This window comes from Lepidochelys kempii, chromosome 14 (genome assembly GCF_965140265.1).
Source record: "Lepidochelys kempii isolate rLepKem1 chromosome 14, rLepKem1.hap2, whole genome shotgun sequence".
Taxonomy (NCBI): Eukaryota; Metazoa; Chordata; order Testudines; family Cheloniidae; genus Lepidochelys; species Lepidochelys kempii.
Window position 1 is genome coordinate 14,415,766 of NC_133269.1, and position 21,716 is coordinate 14,437,481.

General features: G+C 47.0%; 1 protein-coding gene across 1 annotated transcript; it reads right to left on the bottom strand.

Moving 5' to 3' along the window:
* Nucleotides 1-1,489: 1,489 nt before the first annotated feature.
* Nucleotides 1,490-20,066, bottom strand: FADS6 (fatty acid desaturase 6). The gene is made up of 6 exons (XM_073310628.1): nucleotides 19,221-20,066; nucleotides 14,924-15,090; nucleotides 14,292-14,472; nucleotides 11,389-11,576; nucleotides 10,282-10,461; nucleotides 1,490-8,843 (listed from the first exon to the last, which is right to left on the bottom strand). The coding sequence occupies exons 1-6, from the start codon at nucleotides 19,771-19,773 to the stop codon at nucleotides 8,694-8,696; spliced, it is 1,419 nt and encodes a 472-aa protein (XP_073166729.1). The 5' UTR covers nucleotides 19,774-20,066; the 3' UTR covers nucleotides 1,490-8,693.
* Nucleotides 20,067-21,716: the final 1,650 nt, after the last annotated feature.

Consider the following 21,716-nt stretch of genomic DNA (forward strand, 5'->3'; position numbering starts at 1 on the left):
AATGGGGATACCAATATACCTCAGACCCCCAGGGATCAATTCATTAATATTATAAAAGGCTTTGAGATCGTTAGCTCAACAATGCTATAGAAATGCACAGTCCAGTGATTATTATTATAAAGTTGGCATGCTGATGGTATCACAGGGTTTAGGCCATCAGTGTAGAACATAAGTCTGTTTCTTCAGTAAGGAATATGACTTGTTAGTTGTGATGATATCTTTCGTAAGGACTTTAGTAAGGGTAGATTTTTCCATCTAAGCAATATATATTTTCAGATAGGTCTAAATTGTTACCCTACACAGAGCATATTATAATAATCCTACTTTGAGGTGACAGGCCTGGATCTATGGTAGCAATTTCCTGCTGAGTTACAGATGGTAAAAAACACTCCTGGTCACCACTACTATATGACCATCAATCAGCTGCTGGGGGTCTAATGCCACCCCCAGATTCCAAACACAGCTAATGAATGGTGAGAACACATCATCAATCAAAGGGGGAGAAATCAGCCTTGCCATGTCACTTGGCCTACCAGCATCACCTCAGTCTTATCTGGATTGAGCTTCAGCCAGCTAGCTCTCATAAAGTTGCCCCAATCTCCTCCCGGTGACAGCTGGTGATATTTGAGTTCTCTTTATCTACAGAAAGACAAGTCAGTCCTTTGTGAGGCTACTTTTAACATAAAAAAAGCCTTGAGGCTCAGAATATAGTCCCTTAAAGGTCTGATAGATAAGAACTCCCTCCCACCCAGAAATAGACAAACCAAGGCCAGCCAATTTATCTGGCTGGGGCATCGGAATATGGAAGTTTCTGTCTTTTATTACCCTGTGGGATGCCTTTGCATTAAACAGTGTCTTTACATTTTCTGCCTTACCACAAAACAGGCAACTCCTATTGTCATTTAAACAAAACTCCCACATAAAATATTTTAGAAAATGATGGGATTTTGAGAGTCACCACTGCTACTCAGCTACATCCACATTCAAGCCCTCGCTGCTGTCTGTGACAGTACACCTTTGTCCCAGTCACTGCTGTCTCTGAAATAGTACTAAGCAGCGTTACTCCCTGGCTATGCTTGCAGGTAAGCTGTGTTCAGCACCTGTCCAGCTACACCTGCTGCTCACACCCCTTTCCCAGTAACAGGAAAGTTTTGTGGATTTTGAGACCGGAGTTGTATGAAGTGTCATTGTAGCAATGTCAGTTCTAGGACGTTAGAAAGACAAGGTGGGTGAGGTAATATCATTTATTGGACTAGCTTCTGTTGGTGAGAGAGACAAGTCTTCTGAGCTACATAGAGCTCTTCTTCAGGTCTGGGAAAAAGGTACGCCCAGCATCCCAGCAAAATGCAAGGTAGAACAGATTGTTTAGCACATATTGTAAGGGACCATTCAAGGTAGAGTGGCCTATTAACACTTCTGCAGTCATAGGACAAAAAGAGTGGGTTAGCAGGTTACAGATTGTTGTAATAAAACATAAATCTAGTGTCTCTGTTCAGCCATGATTTTTAGTGTCTAGCAGAGTTATGAATTTAAGCTCCCAGGACAGAGCACAGGAGAGCATGCTTTGAGGAAAAATCAATTTTACATTCGCACCAGAGCAATAGACGAGGGGTAACATTTTCACTAGGGACAGATGTTTAAAGGTATTTTGGCCCCTAAATATGCATGTAAGTGCCTTGTGGGATTTTCAAAAGCCCCAAGGCATCTAATTTCCATGGATTTCATTGACTTTCAAAAAGACTTAGGCTCCTGAGCCCTTACATCACTTGAAAATGGGACTTAGGCACCTAAGTCATTTCCCTCAGGTTTTTTCTTTAAGTCCTCTGGTGTTTAGTTGCCAAGTAAGGAGCAAACTAAGTCCAACCTGCATTTTGGAGATGGGAGGAGGTGCACTGCATGAGCAGTTGTGCAGAAAACTATTCATCCATAACAGGAGCATGATCACTGACCAGAGCATGCCCACTAGCTGACCATGCCCTCCCCCCAGCAGAGCCATCCCTTGGCAAATCAGGGTGACCGCTCTGGGCCACATGCTTCAGTGTGCGTGTGTCGTGCGAGGCCAGCCCTGAGGGAGGTGGGTTTAGGGATGCCTCATATTTATTTTTCTTCCTTGGCATCGCGGGCGGTCTCTGGCAGCAGGGACCACAGCCCGCCCCGCTGCGCCCCACCGGCTCCCAGCATCGCCCGCCGCTGCACCAACAGCGTCCTAGCACTGCCAAAACATGCCAGTGCCAGGCTGACCCCATCCACTGTCCTTCTGCCCCGGACCCCTCCCTTTTCCGGGACCTGCCAGCACAGGGGGCTCCCTCACCCCAGCACAGGTGCCACCCTGTAACTCTCCATCGTCCCTTGCCCCCCCAGCACTAGTGTCCCCTCCCTACACCAGATTTCACCTGTATAAAAAATGTTAGGGGGAACCCATACAGGCTGATTGGTCCTGGGCCCCGCACCCTCCCAGGGACGGCCTTGACCCCCAGTACCATCATCCAGATACCTGCCAATGCACAAAGAGAATCGGTCCCTGCCCACTCAGGGCTGCCAGCATTAGCACCATCCTCCTATGCTCAACAAGGGCCGGGGGGCAAATTCTGGCTACCTTGGAGCAGAAGCACCAGTGAGGATGGGGCTCCTAGCACCTTCTCCTTTGCCTCCATGGTGCCCTCAGGCAATTTGTCTTTTAACACTTTATTCCCGGGCTAGTAACTTTTCTGCCTGGAGTTTCACTGTGCTTCCTACACAGCCTGAACACACCCTCTTTCTCACCAGGACATTTACAGCCACATTATGCAGTAACTCTTGGTCCTTCACAGCCAACACCCCAGGATTTGGTACTGGCAGAATTTGGTTTCACCAATTGTCTTTCATCCTCAGGGGGTCCCCACTTCTATTACATTGCTGGCCAGTATGAAGCACTGGCCCTTCCCTTCCTCACAAGACACACTCTTTACAGAACCCTAAATCATCAAGCAACAGAAGATGGATTTCTACCACCAAGTTGTTACAGTGGGGCTCGTAACAGCCATACAGTTAAGATTGAAACTAGCTTACTGTTTAACAGCTGGTTATTCCGAGTGTCCTACAATCCACATGGTTTCTTACATTACCTTGAAAATCACTTGGCAGCTTTCTGGGAATGAGTATGGTGCACATGAGTTGCTCTGGCCCACCAGAGTTAGTTGTTCTGATTTCAATGGGAGTTAGGCGCTTAAATACTTCTGAAGATCTGGACCTCTCTACCTCCATTCTGTAGCAGCTCCTTTTGGAAGTTTGGCCACAGAACACAGCATGTGTCACCAGGCTGGCTGCTTGCCAAATGCTCCCTCATGGCCAGAGATCACTCTGCATGGGGTCTGCCTCAGTTTCCCCCTGCAAGGGGCTTCCTAAATAAACACCCCCAGACCCAGAAGCTTTCATGAATTCAATGAAAACATCCCTCCTTCGTGTTTCATTTGTTAATTTAAAGTTTAAAAATAAACACAAACATTTTTTTCTCCCCCGCCTTAAACTGGACACATCTCTGGTGTCCCAGGGTCCTTCCTCCCTTAATTGGCTATTCTCAGACCTTCCTACCTCAAGCAACTCCCCTACAGGAACTTTTTTCACTCTCTACAGCTTCCTGAACATTCCCACTGCTGTAACTTCCTGTTGCTCCTTATAAGAGAATCAGCTCCTCCCTACCTAGCTGGATCTACTAATTAAACCCCAGCCATAGCTCATCCCAGATGTGGCAAGCAGGGCTAATTTATAGAATCATAGAAGATTAGGGTTGGAAGAGACCTCAGGAGTTCATCTAGTCCAACCCCCTGCTCAAAGCAGGACCGACCCCAACTAAATCATCCCAGCCACGGCTTTGTCCAGCCAGACCTTAAAAATCTCTAAGGATGGAGATTACACCACCTCCTTATGTAAACCCATTCCAGTGCTTCACCACCTGCCAGGTGAAATAGTTTTTCTTAATATCCAACCAAGACCTCCCCACTGCAACTTGAGACAATTACTCCCTGTTCTGTCATCTGCCACCACTGAGAACAGCAGAGCTCCATCCTCTTTGGAACCCCCCTTCAGGTAGCTGAAGGCTGCTATCAAATCCCCCCTCACTCTTCTCTTCTGCAGACTAAATAAACCCAGTTCCCTCAGCCTCTCCTCAAAAGTCATGTGCCCCAGCCCACTAACAATTTTCGTTGCCCTCCACTGGACTCTCTCCAATTTGTCCACATCATTTCTGTAATGGGGGCCCCAAAACTGGAAGCAGTACTCCAGGTGTGGCCTCACCAGTGCTGAATAGAGGGGAATAATCACTTCCCTCGATCTGCTGGCAATGCTCCTACTAATGCATCCCCGTATGCTGTTAGCCTTCTTGGCAACAAGGGCACACTGCTGACTCATATCCAGCTTCTCGCCCACTGTAATTCCCAGATCCTTTTCTGCATAACTGCTGCTTAGCCAGTCGGTCCCCAGCCTGTATCAGTGCATGGGATTCTTCTGTCCTAAGTGCCGGACTCTGCACTTGTCCTTGTTGAACCTCATCAGATTTCTTTTGGCCCAATCCTCCAAGGTCACTCTGGACCCTATCCCTACCCTCCAGTGTATCTACCTCTCCCCCCAGCTTAATATCATCCATGAACTTGCTGAGGGTGCAATCCATCCCATCATCTAGATAATTAATGAAGATGTTGAACAAAATCGCTGATCACTACCCATTGAGCCCAAAGATTTAGCCAGTTTTCTATCCATCTTATAGTCCATTCATCCAATCCATACTTCTTTAATTGTACAGGGGCTGGCCAGGTCCAGACCTCCGGCCCTTCAAGGCACAGGCCACCCCACCACTGTATGGTTTAAGAGCCGACAGTTCAAATTGCTCTAAAAGCTACATATATACTCAGATTATTTTGAGAATTGCTATGCCTTGTCAGAGCCAGGGATAGAGTGAGTGGTGCCAGTCTGAGATCAGTTGGCCCAGTGGTTCTTCAGGCACAGCCCCCTCAATAAGGAGCTGAGTTTAATATTCAAATTGCTCTAAAACCCATGTGTACAGGGAGATTATCTTGAAAACTGGTAGGTCACAAGAGAGGCTGATGTAGATCTTTGATCTCTAGATCAAAGTTGAGGTCATTTGGTCAAGGGATTCCCAAATTACAGCCCATTTACACGGAGCTGGCCATACCACTTTCAGATTCTTACAGCTTTTTTGATGCAGTGCTACGGAAAATTCACACCCCAACCTTAACCTCAGCACTAAGGTTTTTGGGCAGTGAATAATCAATAGAGTTCCTATGCTACAGACTGTCTTCCTTAGACCCTAGTAATTGCCACTTTCAGTCTCTAGGTGGCTCTGTAGGTAAGGATGCCCTTGTAATGGAGAACTACTGAAAACAGCCATTGCTCCCACTGGTGCTTAGCGTATCCATAGGTTGATGGGATATCAGCTTTTGTACATATTAGTGGAGGAAAAAATAGCATTTTCTGTCCTCAGGATTTCTTTTCCCACCAGGTTTCTGTCAAATCCACTTCTTACCAAACAGTGCTGTAATAACCATAGTAGCATCTGGTAGTGGGATTAGCCTCTCTCCTGCTATCTCTCTCCTGCTATCGCTGGAACTGGGAGCTCCATTAACATTGCAGATTTTAGCATAAATTGGCCATCAGGATTAATGAAGCATTTAATAACGGAATCATAAACATTATCGATGGAAAAGGTCTGTTAGAGCTTAACTCTGTGACTCAACTGCACATCCTTGGATGATCTCACAAGTGCAACCACAGGGCCCAATTCTCCTCTTATGGTGGTGTAAATCAGGAGTAACTACACAAACCAATGGAGTGACACTGGTGCAGAACTGCATTCAGGGTGAAATTCACTCCTGTGCACTGGGCCAAGGGGACTTAGGCTGTGGATAGGCCTGGTCCTGACCCTGTGCTGAGGTGAAATTCATGCTCAGTGAAGAAAAGGAAGGGCCTCCACCTGTCAAGATGTGAGGTCTTGGTAAACTGTGGCACGATAAATGCCACAGATATTCTAGCAAAGCCCTTCTTAGATGCACATTCCAACACAAGACCCACTCCCTACCCCTCCCACACACACACTCTTCACCCCCACCACTATATTCTCAGGGCCAGATCTTTCAATCCTTCTTCCTTGACTCCAGTGGTAATTTTGCCTGAAAAAGGACTGACTGCAGGATTTGGCCCACAGAAGGCGACCAAAGAATCTGCCTTTGTAATGGCTTTCTAGAACTGAGGACAAAGATAAATAAGAGAACTTTATCGCCCATTTAGAATGGTTTGTAAGAGACAGTTTGGGTTTTAGGATTTGCTTCTTGCTGAATGAGCATTTTTCTTTGCATTAGCCACACAGCAGACAAAGTGTTAGGAACGGTGGAGGCAGTGCTGCCTTACCTGCAGTTATCTTGCCTTTTCTTAACATGGAAAATTAATCCGTTAAAGTGGATAAATATTAATAGCTTCTTGGCCCAGAACCCAAAAGGGGCAGAAGAGGAATTTGCCTCTTGCTGTTTTTCAGAAAGCTTTGAGAGGCAGTCTTAGCACAATGTAGTCACTGCCCCCTCTTCCCACCCTCCAACAATACTACTGGCTGGTTCTGATGTTCATCCTCTGGGATTTTACAGCAGAAGGAAGGGAGGCTTCCTGTGTCTCTCCCTGAGGACAGTGGAAAATGAAGTTAGACCTGGGCTCGCACAGTATTTTAGTCCTTTCACACACAATTTGGTGCTGGCGAAAGGTGCCAAATTGCAGAGCCAACCTAAGGGGCTTGTGGATCCTAGGGCTATCCCTCTGCCCTATCCCATCCCAAGTGTGAAGGAACTGTGCCGTGTAGTGTAAAGGAGAGAATCTCTTCTCTCAAGCTTCTTCCCCTTTTCCTCGCAAAGTGCTCTGATCATGTAACCCAGTAGCTAGGGATGAAAGCTTGCCACAGACTTTTCGTTTGAAGATCACAGGTTACCCTGGACTCCTCTACACACCCAGGACTGGTCCATTGGCTCAGAACACCATCGCCACAGGTCCCTCAATTCTAGAGCGAATATCCGAGTAGCTCTTGGGGGCTGTGGCGTCCCAGCTGCCCCTGATGACATGAGGTGGCTGCAAGCCAAGCCCTCTCCCAGATCGTGTGGTAGCTGGCTGCACAAAGGGGCAGCTAAGCAGTGAATTAAGTACAGGACTGAGACCAGGGGTTCTCCTGCATTCTCAGCCTGGCTCCGACACCAACTTCCTCTTATCGAGATAACTTAATCTCTCTGCCTTAGCTCCCCTGTTTGTTAAATTGGGGTAACAACAGGTAACTATCTTGCAGGATGTGTCGGGATGATTAAGTACCTACGGCAACATTTTGGGACTCTGATCCTACATCACTTAGGCATTTTTGAACATTTTTACCCTTAACATTTGTATATTGCTATATATCCGGGGTGAAATACTGCCCCGACTGAAGTCACTGAGAGTTTTGCAATAGGCCAGGATTTCACCTTAGGTATATGGCAAAATTCCTGAATGAGCACAAAGCCCTCCAGTAGCTAGAAACCAGCAGGCTCCCAGAGTCCTGCCTTCTTTGGATAACTGTCTCTTACAAAACTTTCTGCAATGTTGGTGACTACATATAGTGGCCAGGACAAACAGTTAGGTTCCATGTCTGCAGCAGGAAGCTGGGGTAACCTTGTGATTTCCACCATGACCACCCACAACACAAACACTCTACATGTCAGAAGCCAGTTAAGTTGGAAGTTCACCCCAAAGAATCCTCTCTCTAACACTTCTGCAAATCCTCCATCCTGCTCTTTGTACTGGGGTTAAACCACGGTTGCACTGGGGATCAGGGCAGCACAAAAACTTTTCACCAACTCACCCCCAAACTGCTCTGGCTAGCTTTGTCAAATCCACACTCCTGGAAGGAATTTATTTATCCACAAAAAAGGTAGAGCATAGGTTGCAGCAGTGCAAGTTTCTCTTACACCACACCACCAATGTGCCTCCATTAATCTGGAGAGACCACCTTTAAAGCCGTACAGTCTTTATGGCCCATTCCATCCTCAGCTTCTCAACTGAGTCTGCTGACTAGGGTTTTGTAATATGGGCATCTTTCTCTGAGAAACTGGAGCTGTCAACTCAATTCACACAGGCCACTAGAGCTATCAGATGGGAACCAGTTTTCAGTTGTTCCAAAAATACAAGCTTTGCCTGGATTTGAACCATTGACCTAGAGATAAAGGCTGCCCCACCGCCAGTCCCCGAGTCATCCTGTCCTTTTGGCACACTGGAGTTGGATAGGATGTGAATTCACTTTCTTGTTGTGCTCTCAATCCTGTTCCAGAGACACAGCAGTAAAGAAAACAAGAATCAATAGCAACATCTGTCCAAGAGTTAAAAGAGAATGGTGGAAAAATAGATACCAGCTACTAATACCTCAGGTAAACTCACATTTGATCCTACTGTATTGGAGCTACAGAATTCCCTTCTGTCCCATCACCATTCAGTCACAGTTTATCATTCTAGTGGCATTTCTTGGGCTCTATGTGTATTTCCATCTGTCCAAAAGCAAGACACTTGAGGCAAACTTGTTTCCTCTTTGATTGCTTTATAAGGGCAATGTCTTTGGTTTTAAACTTCCTGATCTTGTCCGATGTTATAATGACCCACAGGAAACAGCCCTATCTCTTGCTGTCATGTTCCAGAGCCTATCACTGAATCCCCACAAGTTCAGATATCGGGGGTGCATTGACCATCAGTTCCTCGTAACGGTGTAGGAACAGCTGTAGTCGGGAGATATAGGAGTCCTCGTTGTATGGAAGCTTCTTCTTTTTCAGGTACTGGGAGACTATGGGCTTGATCTAAGAGGGAAAGGTAGTATTAAAATAGCACAGTAAATTCTAATGATGATGACTTACATTTGTACAGGTCTTTCCTCCAGAGAGATCATTAAGTCCTTTGAAAACTATGCATGTAGGAATCATGTCGCTTACTGCCAAAACGTAGCCAACTCTGGGGTGGAATGTGAAAACTGCTTAACAGTAGCTAAAACTACACAATGGCTTAACTCAGGGAATGAAGATGATTAAGTATCCAACTCGAGCAGCAAAGGGAATTTAGATGAGTTGGAATAAGGGCAGGATATTGAGGCTGATACCCTTCTCTTGTCAAAAGGGCCAGATGACCACAAATGCTCACTACTTTGATTTTGCACCTCATCTGAAAGCTAGGGTCTCCGACATCCTTCCCTCATACCACCCTGGGGCACTGGTTCAATATTGGCACAGAGGGAAGAGTGCCACCTACTGAATTACCAACATTGCCTTTTGCAGCACCTGAAGGTTTGTTCGATTGTTTCCCCAAGCCTGACCTTGCTTATCTTGTGAGATCTGACAAGGACACTGCCTTGAACTGGTATCACAGTAGCACCATGTCTTTATTGTTACTAACACCAGATGTATACATGGGACTGTAAAATTAGTAAATGGTGTCAAACACAGTGTAGAGATGGGCCTGGACTAGGGTGACCAGATGTCCTGATTTTATAGGGACAGTCCCGATTTTGGGGGCTTTTTCGTATATAGGCACCTATTAACCCCCACCTCCTGTCCCAATTTTTTACACTTGCTGTCTGGTCACCCTATCCTGGACTGCAAAGTATAGATCCAGATCTCAGCTTTCCCAAAATTTCAGGGTGTTTGGATCTAGGGTTTTGGCTGGAGCCTACATCTGATACACTGCAAGTGGACAAATAAACACAATACAGGTCAACCATAGCAGGTGTATGATGAAGATAACTGGAATTATTCACAGATTAGGTGGGGGCCTGAAAAGCTTTCCCAGAAGGAGAGGGGGGACTTTGCTAAACACTTACTGGAAGGCTGTTACAATAATAAAGAACAAAGTCAAGAATGGAGGAAGGACACAACGGAAGAAGGCTGGAGAGAAGACTGAGTAGAATGTGGGGAGGAAGAAGTGGAGTGGGAGGAAATGAGGTAGAGATCTAGTTAGAGTTGGAGTTATGGAGTGTTCTGAAAATGGGAAGGAGTCTAAAATTAATGAGGAAGAAGAGGGTAAGCCAGTGCAAAGAGAGGAACACGGAAGCATGGTCAGATATGCAGGATAGGGAAAGAGGCTTAGCACCTCTATTTTAGTTAACTGGAAGGGGGAAAACACACAGACTTATCTCCTCATTACCTCTTCCCATGCTCATCAATCTTCTCTGTGCTACATGGCACTCCCACTCCTGTCCTGCTCCTTCCACACACCTTCTAGACATGCCCTCCGTTTATCTCTTACCTTCAGGCACATGTTGTCAGAGAGGTTTGGGAAAAGGTGATGCTCCACATGGCAGTTGATGATTGAGTGCCCAAAGGACCAGTCCAGCAGGGCATTCCGGGGCAGATTCAGAACTCCAAGGCTCATCAGGTGAATCCGCTTGGGCTTCTTATCAGCGGAGAACATCGGGAGGCCAATGTGCTACAAGACAAAACACGAAGACTACAACATCTCTGCCTATAGCGGGCAGTTAGGGAGCGGGGCTTCCTGAGGACAAGGGTGGAATCCAGCTGTGTCAGGTCAGGGCAAAATAGTGGCAGTTTCTCAAACTCCTCATCCTTTTCTGTACATGATCTTGTGAGTCTCCTTCTTTATGGGCATGATGAGTCCTCATAAAAGGTAACAGGCTAGTGCCATCAACTGGAATTCTCTAGTTTCCCACTCACTACTTACGGGTCAAGCACGGTGTGGAAGCATTCACACACTGCTCCCCACACATTATCCCAGGGCCACCCATTCATGGCAAATAGAAAAGAAGCCAGAGTCCAATTACACCACAGTAGCTTGGAAACCCCAGCAGCTTCAGAGGGGTTATCTGCATAAATGTGACCAGAATCTGGCCATCTGTATGCATTTCATCCCTAGGACTGTCAAGACTGATCTATCAATGAATCCCCAATGTGCAAGGACCACCCACTTTTGTGGTTTTATGCTCATTCCATCTTTCCCAAATGTACCTGGATTTTAAAGTAACATCTTCTCTTAGTGTGAGAAGGGGCCAGTTCTGATCTCATTTATACCTGTAAGAAACTGGATAAATTCCAGTGAAATCAGTAGATTTGTTCCATTTTTACACCACTGTAATTAAGATCATAATCCAGCCTTCTGTGTTCATTCTGTCTCAACTTTCTGCACACTGCTAACTGACATCAGTCTCCTCAACATTTTGGGCCTGAGTCTAATCTGATATGAAATCAGTGCCACTGGATCAGAATCAGGTTGTTTGTCTTAAGTTTATAGATGCTTCAATTGCCAAAGTCAAAGTGAGAGCTATTTAATTAATACAGGGAGCTTTGCTTTGTTTTGCTTCCAAGGAATTTGGTACAAGCTGGAGTTTGCGACCTCTACCTGGAAGATGTTAACATGGATGTAGGGGTGGGCAAGGAGAGATCGTGTGATCAACATGCAGATGAGGGCAGACCACACTGATTGGAACCCTGAGACATTGACCAGGAGCCAGTAATGGGAGTAGAGACCAAGAAACATGCAGCCGAGTGTCCGGAGAGCTGTTTTCAACTCAACATCCTTCAACAAACCTATGAAAGAAAGAACAGACAATGTGTAGGGAAACAGTCAATCCCTCCCCACATCTTCCAAGTTATGCAGCTGGGGAATAATGGTGTAGTTCTTATATTCCAAATCCCAGGAGAGGCACTGGTCAGTTACTATGTACAAATTCCAGGAGCAGCTGATCCCAGACCCACTTCAACACCTAAGGTTCCACTGGCTTTCAGAAAACTTTTTGAACAGTGTCACCAAGGGAGCTGTAGGACATGGATTTGTTTCTGGTTTAACCTGATTATTGTTCTAGTCCTGAGATAATTTATGGGTCAGATACTGAAGACCTTACTAAGCTTCAGCAGTCCTTAGTTGGATGAAATTCCCCACTGAAGTCAATAGGCGTTTGCTTGAGAAAGGACCAAGTAAAAATTAAAGTAGCACTCACCCAAGCGAGTAAGTCTCATTGACCGAATGCTAGAGCTACTCTGTAACGTGAGTTAGGGTTGCAGAATCAGGGCTTAAATAATGACCTCAGAATTTGGTCCTATATGATTTTTCTGCAAGCAATTAGCAGCTGTTCACTACCTATGGTTGTGTGTCAGTCTCCTGAAAGACTGAACAGCTTCCATATACTATGAACGTTGTATTTCCCCAGTTATCATCCAGTCTCTTCTTCCACTGTCTGCACCTCCTTATCCCATTCTTCCCACTGAGACCATCTTCTTACACTCCCTAGCACTGACACCAGTACGCTTCAAATATTTTCCATTCCTTTCTTTCATTATATTCCAGTCTAGCATGCCCCTCACCAACCCTACATATATCTGAGTAAGGACAACAGGATCTGGCCTGGGTAAGTGCTTCAGTGTTTGTATAGTGCTTTGAAGATCTGAAGAAGTATATACATGTAACCCTTCTGCCCGTCAGAGTTGGCAGCAACAAGGGCCGGGTTCAATATCTAGGGGATTCATTCCAATAACACAATGCAAACCAGCTCGAGGCCCCACCCAGTGACCTGGGACAAATATATACCACCCCCGCTGGGTGCCTCCAAGAGGCAATACTTCCCCTCTGGCAAGCACATAGTCTGAGTGTAGCAAAAAGCCTTTTAATAACAGAGAGAAACAATGTGGCATTATGTTGGGGAAACACCACCACCAACATTCGTAACACCACCCATGAGCAAAAAAACCCACCCCAAGCAAATTGGGGCATGCCCTTTCCCTTTGGTTCTTGAGTCCAGCAACCCCAAATCACCCAAAGTCCCAAAAGTCTCTGTCCCTGGTCAGGGCAGCCCCAGAGTTCGAAAGTTTATCTGCAGAGCTTTACCTCACAACCTGGGTAGAGATGGGTGGTGGGGGAGAGAGGTAAGGGGCACCTTACATAATCTGAAGCTGACCGCCCCACAGCTCCATAGGCCTTCGCTCCGCTCTGCCAGCCGCCCCACAAAGTGCTCCACCAGCTGGTCCACAAACTGCTCCGCTCCGCATCCCACCAGCAGCTCCCGCCATCCTATGAACTGCTCCACCAGCCTGTCCACAAGGCACTCCAGCCATCCCACAAACCGCTCCACAATATATCTTCAGGCTCCCCCACTACTTAACACAACGCTCAGTGATTTCAGCTCTTAGTCAGTTCAGCTCTTTAGTGAATTCAGCTTGTAGTAAGGGAGCCTCAGTGCTGGTGCACCATTAGCCCAAAGTGAGCTCAGCAGCCTGTAACTAGACTCCTAATAGAATCAAAATTAGCTCTGATATTCCACAGTGGAGAGAGGAGGAAGTGCAATTAGCATGTAAGGCCCTCACCCAGGGGCCCATGCCACCAAATATTAATACTTATCCCCAGCCTCTCTCAATTCACAGAGTTTTGGAACCCATGACCCTTGCCTAGCGAGTGCTACTTAGTTGATTGTGAGTCCCTCCATCATAACAAAAGGCCAAGTACAGTTCCAAGCACAGTTCCCATAATCAGGGTAATAACAATTTATTCTTCCTGCCCCAATAACAAAGACACTGGGGATCCCACAGCAGCCAAAGTGACTATTTGGGCAGCTATGGCCTCATTCTAGGCAGGGTGGGTGTGCCTATGCAAATGAGATACGCCTCTGAAGTTCTTTTCCACAACTTGCCACACCTCACCACCAGATGTCAGGGTGGAGCTCATCCTGACACTGCTTACACACAAATCTGGATCCTATTGTCCTTATCTAGGCAAAATACCTGCTGAAGTCAATGGGTCTGAGAATGGACTGAATTAAAAATAAATAAGGATTTCAGGCATTTGGCCCATTGACTTCAATGTGAGATTTGCCTAAGGTCTTCAGTATTTGATCCAATATATTTAAATATTGAGTTTTTGTGAGTGTATTCCATTCTGAATGTAAAATCTGCTTCTCAAAAGGGTCCCTATTGTGCCAGTTTAAGAATCAAGAAGCCCTGCAGATGGTTGTGGCGAATGGCTTAGTTTTGAGCAGATAGCCCAAAGGACTTCTCCTGCTCCTTCCTACTGTCTGTTATACACACTTGTCCTGTCTCATCCTAACTTAGATTGTAAGATGTTCAGGCAAGAGACTGCATTGGTACAGCTCCTAGTACCATCAGGCCTTTAACCTGACTGGGGCTTCCATAATGCTGATAATTGTATTTATCTTTTGGGGCCCTTACAAATTAGTTTAATTTTTAGTTTATAAAAACCTTTAGGTTTTAAACAATACCTATAGAAGAAAAATATCTCAGAGGAAAGCTACATACCAAGTGCCACTAGCGGGGTTAAAACAGGTATAGCAATGGGTGCAATGAACATGTAGACATATCGGTTCAAGAAAGGAATCTTCCAAGTACTGGAATCGCCTAGTCTGATAACATTAGTGTAACCGTGGTGGAGTTTCACATGGTTGTAGTATGCCTGCTCTGCTGTGAAAGCTGAGCAAACCTGGAAGAGAAAGAAAAGAGAAGTAAATGCAGAACAGCGTGCATGCAAGGATCAGAACATGGCAGGTACACAGCATTGTCTCACTGGGATGATCCCACCACAGAGGTTCACACTCAAAGCCTTGTTATTGTCATGCACTAGGATAAGAGGACTAATATGATATAACTACACCCGAGAAATACATCTGTTGTCTGCACCACATATGCCTTAAAATGCTATTGAAGCTGCATGATACAAGCATGGTAGATAATTTCTGGAGTTACACAAAGATATGTACTTTACAGCTGAGGACAGTACTAATCTCTAAGGTCATTTCTATGATAAGAACATTCCAGTTACACAAAGAGTTATTCAAGTTTACTGATTATCAGAGACAGGCTTTAGCCATGAAATCTGAGTACCTCCTATATAAACGTACACACAGGAGCATTCTCCCACATTGGTTACATACCTCGAGGAAGAATATGGCCCAAACTTTCCCCCAAGACTTGGACTCCGTCAAGGCATTGTGGCTGGCCAAGTGGCTTCCTTTCACTGTTATAGTGTGGTGTACTATGCCCAAGATGAAGATGCCCAACAGGAAGGGAAGGGCATTGTCTGAACGCAGACACAGGAACCCTAGAGATAGAAAGAAAAACCTTGGAGCTATTAAGCCTTCTAGATAGTTAAGATCAGACCAGTATAATGGCCAAGGCAAGATCCATGGGGGACTGCTTTCCCCATAAGAACTACAGCTGTCCTGGGCAAATGAGATCTCATTCTGAAGGAGTCTCCATTTTCCTTCTTCTCACCAAAGTAAAGTGGAAATCCAGGTACCCAGTTCAGATACAATGGGGATGGGGGCCATAAAAGCACCTAGCTAGATTGACAGATGAAAGTCTATGGGACAGGGAAGTGTTCATGTAGTCTCCTGGACTGTCAGTGTCAGATGAAAAGGGTATGATGAAGGCTTTCTTTGTGCTGACTATCCAACTCGATTTCCCCCCCAAGTTTAAGGGCAAATTCTTATGTAGTCAGAGTGCCCTGCACACACCAGGGGATTCTTGCACTCCTCCAGTCTCCCCACCCAGCTCCCTGAGTGTTACTCTCCCATCCCTCTCTATTTCAGGGACTCCCAGCAACTCTCCACCCCCCTCATGCCATAGGCTCTGTGTCCCCCCAGCCTCCCTCCTGAGTCCCCATTCTTCCCCTGCCCCCACCCCCACAAAGACTGCGTGCGCACCTTGTGGGTGTCTAGTCATCAGCTCAAGAGAAACATGACTAAAACACAATTCCTAACTCCCCCCTCCCCACTGCTAAGCCCTCCTCTCTCTTTCTTTTATCAACCACCGTGGACAACACCATCATCCAGGCCCATAATCATGGGCGGCGCATAGGCTGGGGAAGGCTGCACCTCCCCAAACAGCCCGATGTGGCCACACCTACACTCCTCCCCAAAGCCCAGGCAGGCTGGTCCTTTTCAGGGAAGCAGCGTGCTGGGGCTAGGGCGGCTGGGACTTGGGGTGGCTAGGGCCGCCCACCCGTCCTGTGCTCGGGGGCAGGGGGGCCTATATGCCGCCCACCCGTCCTGTGCCTGGGGGGGCGCCACTCACCTGGCACTGAGGGACTCCGGTGGGGGAAGGGGACAGGTCCTCAGGCGAGAGGACGGGGCTGGCTGGGGGCTAGCCTCCCTCAGCCGGCGATTCATAACCTGGGCATCACCTTCAACCTGAACCTCTCTCTGATCCTCACATCCAGGCTACATCTAAATCTTCTCCCGCCAACATAGCTACTGCCTCTCACAGAAGTGGAGTTATTAAGTCAACGGGAGAGAGCTCTCTCATAAGCTTAGAGCGTCTTCACCAGACACACTACAGTGGCACAGCTGCATCGGTGCCTCTGGGCTGATGCAAGTTTGTAGTGTAGGCCTGCAAAAGGAATCAGCAAGATTTAGATACAGCCTAGATGTGAGGATCAGAGAGAACACATATTTCAAAGGACCACTGAAGGTGAAGTGGCCAGTTAATACCTCTCCTGTCATAAAAGCATGAGAAAATGGAGGAGTAGTGGGTTATAATTGTTGTAATAAGCCATAAATCCAGTGTCTTTATTCACTCCATGATTTTTAGTGTCTAGCAAAGTTATGAATTTAAGCTCCCAGGCTCATCTTGTGAAGGCGTTGTGCAGGTTTCCAACAGAAGGTGTTACGTCTGCCCAACCGGAAAGCTCCATTGACATCAGACTGACTATTGTGGGACTATAAAGAGGACAAAAGACATTTGTTTTTTTGTCCCTCTCTTCATGAACAGGAGTCATGCAAGTGGATTTTTCCTGTCAGCTGAGCTTGCAGCTCAGAGCGGAAGGGAAGAGGGAGATAAAAACCCCTAACAAGAATGAACTGGATCTCTATGATGATTGGATTCTAAGGGGCAAGGTTTACTAGGCACAAGCAAGGCATCCCATGATGCCTACAAATAACTCCAGAACGGTTAGGCTGTTGGTGCTGAAACACTGCCCATCATGCTGACCAATACTCTCATTGTTCACTTGTACCCCTCCCCCACACGTCTATATCCATCTGCTGTCTCTTGTCTCTTATCTTATATTTTGATTGTGAACTCCTTGGAGCAAGGACCATCTTTTTGCTCTGTATTTGCACAATGCCTAGCACAATGGGGCTCTGGTCCATGACTGGAGCTCCTAAGTGCTACAGTAATACAAACAATAATTCCCCATTTTCCCTCCATGCCCCCTTTTCCTCATTCCACCCTATACTCCCCTATTCCCCCCATGCCAGAGGATCTGTTTGCTCCCCATTTCCCCCATGCCAGGGTCCCCCATTCTCCCCCCACTCCATCAGGGGTCCCTACATCTTAATCTGCATCTCCAGCTCCACCCAACTGCACTCAAGGAAGCTTCCTTCCTGAGAGTTCCCTTCATCTCTCTTTCCCCACTCCTACCTCAATGCCCTCTGTCACGCTGCTTAGGATGCTTTGGCCAACACCAAACTCCCATTCGTTCCTTATTCAAAACACTTCAGAGAAGCTACCTAATTCTTGCACTTTCTAGCTACGATCGCACCGTATGTCTCCTTGTTTGTACCTGATTATATTCTGAGACTCTAAGCTCTTTGGGGCAGGGACCTGTTATTTGCTTGGCACAGCAGCTCCCCTATTGCACAGTGAGGTACTCTACAAGGATCTGTAAGTCCCGAGAGTCTTAATTAGTTCATACTCTGGCCAATTCCCATAGAAATCAATGAGAGTTTACCTAAATAAGGGCGGCAAGCCCTCCATACAGGGCCAAATACTTACCCTGTATTTACCGGTTCCTCAGGCAAAATACCCGCTGAGCTAAATCCTGAAGGGTGCCGAGTATACATAATTAAAACTCCCAATGACATCGAGGGGTGTTACAGGTGCTCAGCCCCTCCCAGAATTTGGCCAAAGGGGAATTTTGCCTGAGTAAGGACTTCCAGATGTACAGTAGTACAATACAACGAGACAGATACAATGAGAGCAGCAGCTTCAGCACCCTACCAGTCCCTCAACCCTGAGCTGAAGTGAGTGGGTTAGAGGTGTAACATTATTGACTTCAAGAGGATACATTTGGCTTATGCTGTTTAGATGCAGAATTAAGCGCAGGCTGCTGTCTTCATAATTCCATCCCAATGCAACACTTCCAGGAGAGGACACCTCACTAGCTTCCAAGCTGATTTAGGGGCCTGTGGAAGGAGTGCGAACACTGTCTGTAGGGTGTAGAAGCTCTCCAATATAACTGGGACAAACCTGGAAATACCTGTCCCAGGATGAATGGAGAACCACCAGCCACAGGACAGTGTGACACCTATGCTTGCAACTGGTTGCTTCTCGTACCCTTTATTCATAGCAGAAATTAATGCTCACTGGCTGCCAGATGACAAACGAGGGACTGCATTGGCAAGTCTTGCACATCCTGAGAGAAGCCACAAGACCAGCTCAGCCTGTTGTTAAAAGTACATCTCTCCTACATCACACTCATCATCAGAACCAAAAGAAGTCACTCATATCAATACAATAACAAAGCTTCCATGGCAGGGCTGAGCTCCTTGGACAGATAGCTGGGACAGACGGAGCTAGTATTGAATGGCAGCCCAGCAGTGCTGAACAAGGAAGGTTTCCCCAAATGCACATCTTTGCTTCACAGGGTTAAACCAGAGGCGACAGAGGCACTGAAAAGGCTGCTGCCTCGGCATCCCACTTACCTGAAGCTCACCTGTACACTTAATTCGCATCCACAGGAATAATTACAAGCTGCATCAGCTCCTTAAGCCTGAGCACAGGTACTGAAACGATGCTGAACACAGTTCAGCTCTACTGTGTTCAGGTTCTAATGCTGCACCCATCACCACAGTATCTGAGGCCCCTTTTGCCTGGCGCTACACTTGCAGTTAACTGCATTCAGCACTGGTTCAGCTGTGCCCACTGCTGACCCCAATTGTCACCAACAGCTAATTGTGTTCATATAACGCAGATCTCGGACACCATCCCCCGTGGCAGTTCCCATGGGGCAGTATGGGAAGTAGGGCTCTGGGACACGGGAGCAGGACTTGGAGGTTCCTTTCACCCTGTTAGCCGCAACATCTAAGTGGTTAATAACCAGCTGAGCTATCAAGCCTACTAACACAAAGGGAATACAATTCCCTGTTAATGTGTAATGAGAAAGCAATAAGGAGACACAGGGGCCCTTCCCTTCCTTCCCTTAGTTGACACAAACCTTCCCACTTTTACCTGCAGGAAGGATGAGGAAATTCAGGGCAATGATACAGTCATCTATGCCATGTCTCTCCCACCAGCTGCTTCTCTTCACCACCTGCTGCACCAGCTCAGAGAGCTCCCCCATCAGGGCTTCCTCACGTCTCCCCTCCTCAGGTGGCTCCACTTCCTCCTTGGCACCTCTTTGAAAGACCCTTGGCATCTCTTCTCCTCTGGAGGTGTTTCCATCTCCATCCAGGACTGGATGATTTAAGATGGGCCCTGGATCCTGTCCTTTCGGAGTCACCTCCTGCTCGGGGGGACCCGCTCTGCTGATGCCAGTCTGCATCTGTTGTGTTGGATCTGCAGTCTCTTGATTTGGTGTGTCCCCTTGCCCCAGTTTCTCACCTTTCTCCTGGGCATTTCTTCCTTCTCCTGGGGGTTCTGGCTGTTCCACTCCGTGGTTTAGGGAAGAACCTTTTTGCAGTAGCTCTATCCTGGCTGCTCCTGCCTCACTTGGCGGTTTTCCCTTCTGTCTCTCTTGGTACAGGTCCTGATTCTCCATCAGCATCTCCTGCCATGGCTCCATCCCCCTGCAGAGCACAAGACACCGCAGAGTGATCCAACGTCCCAGTACCTCTGCAGGATCAGATAACAAATGAGCCTGTCCCGGGAAGGGCAGAGGCAGCAGAGAAATGCAGCTGGCCTTGGCAGAAGTGCCAGAGTGTGCAATCTGAAATGCTTGCAGACTGCTAATCTCAAATTGCTTAGTGCTAGTAATGTGAAGCTGGCTTTAGTCCCATCCCTAGACTCTGCCCCTTTCTCACCCTCCTCTGATTCTTCCACGCCCTTTCTGACTCTCTCCCCCTCATGGTGCTGCTGTGTCTGTTGCCCTTGGCTCTCTCTGTCATGAAGAATAGCTTGTACAGGCAGGCAGGCACTCTGCTGCTCTCACCAGAGCCAAAGGACGTGGGAAGGGCAGCAATATTAAAAAAACAACAACATTACTGCTCCTATAGAGGAGCACACAGCTGTGCTGGAGGCAAGAAGAGGGAGAACAAAGAGAGCAGAGAGAGACACAGAACAGCTGGAGGAAACCTTGTATGCATGCCAAGCATCCTAGTTAGGAGGAACAGTTCCTATCCTAGAGCAAGATACCCATCATATTCCCACTGTCTCTCCCTAAAGCTTCTTTAGCCCGGGGGATTTTAAAGGAGTTAAAAGGTGTGCTCCTATTTTTCTCTCCAAATCTTGCTACATATAGGTACCACATACAAGCAGGATTAGGAGGGAAAACAAGGGGCAGGGAGGGGAAAGAGTTAGCAGCAGCATTATCCCATTTCTATAAGGAGCCATCAGCATAATATCTGGGAGTTTGTAGCACATGGAATGTCCATGGGAAGGAGGGAGAGGGGGAGGCAAGGAGACAAGAGGTAGGAAAAAGAGAATGTAATAAGAGATGGCTAGAAAGACAGGCAGTAGAAATGGTAAAGGTGGAGAAATCCACTGGTGGAAACTACTGAGAGAAACACCAGCAGTTTGTATATAGGCCAGAGGATATTGTTTCATTTACTCCCAAGAGAAGAGGAGCAAGAGCAAGCACAGAGGGTATTGGGTGGATCTGTTGTTTCAGTCTCAACAGCCTTTAATGAGCCGATTAAGAGAAGTCAGGGGTGAGGGACAGAATCAGGGTTACAAAGAGACACAGCCAGATGGGTGCAGAGGGGTTACAGTACCAGAGATCAGGCGCCAGGGAACATGTGCACATTCTCTTGCTCTCTCTTTCTAGTTTGCTCTCTCCTCTCCTGTAAATTGAGAGATTGAGGCTGTGGGGTTTTGCATGGCTACAAACTATAGCAGGGGTCTCCTGTAAAAGACTTGTTCTTTGGGGATACTATTCTCCCTTCTTGCTGGGGACTTCATCCAGTCCATTTGGGACCCATAAGGAACATCTCCTTTGCGGTCCGTAACAGCAGCACCTGCACATGTTGCACCATTAATTAAGCTAGACCCCCCCCCCCCAGACGAAGAGGAGAGAGATCACAGGAACCCCCTAGGAAGGTGAAGAGACCTTGGATTTCACAGTGGGTTGAAACAACTGATTGGCGGGGCACAGAATGTTGCCAGTAAACACATGCCTAAGGCTCTATCTTACAGCCCTTCTCCAAAGCCAATGCACTGGCACAACATCATGACTGTGGAGTAGGTGCCACCCCCTAAAGGGTTAATCAGCTCTCAGAACTTGCTACATAAGAGTCTCCTGCCCCCAGGCCACTGCTCAGCCAACAAGCATTATTTGGATGTAGTGATGCCTGTATAATTAATACCCTCGTGGGGGTGGATTTCTGGAAAAACCAGTCTCCACTTTGAGAATGATCTAGGTTCCTCGCCTGTTCCTGCCGTTGAACTGAGTTTCTAAACAAAACATCTATTTATCTCTCTAATGTCTTGTCCACGTTGGGGATTTGGCCCAGTGGCATTGGTATGTAGCTGATGTAGCTCCTCCAGCACATATCTTTGGTGTAGAAAAGG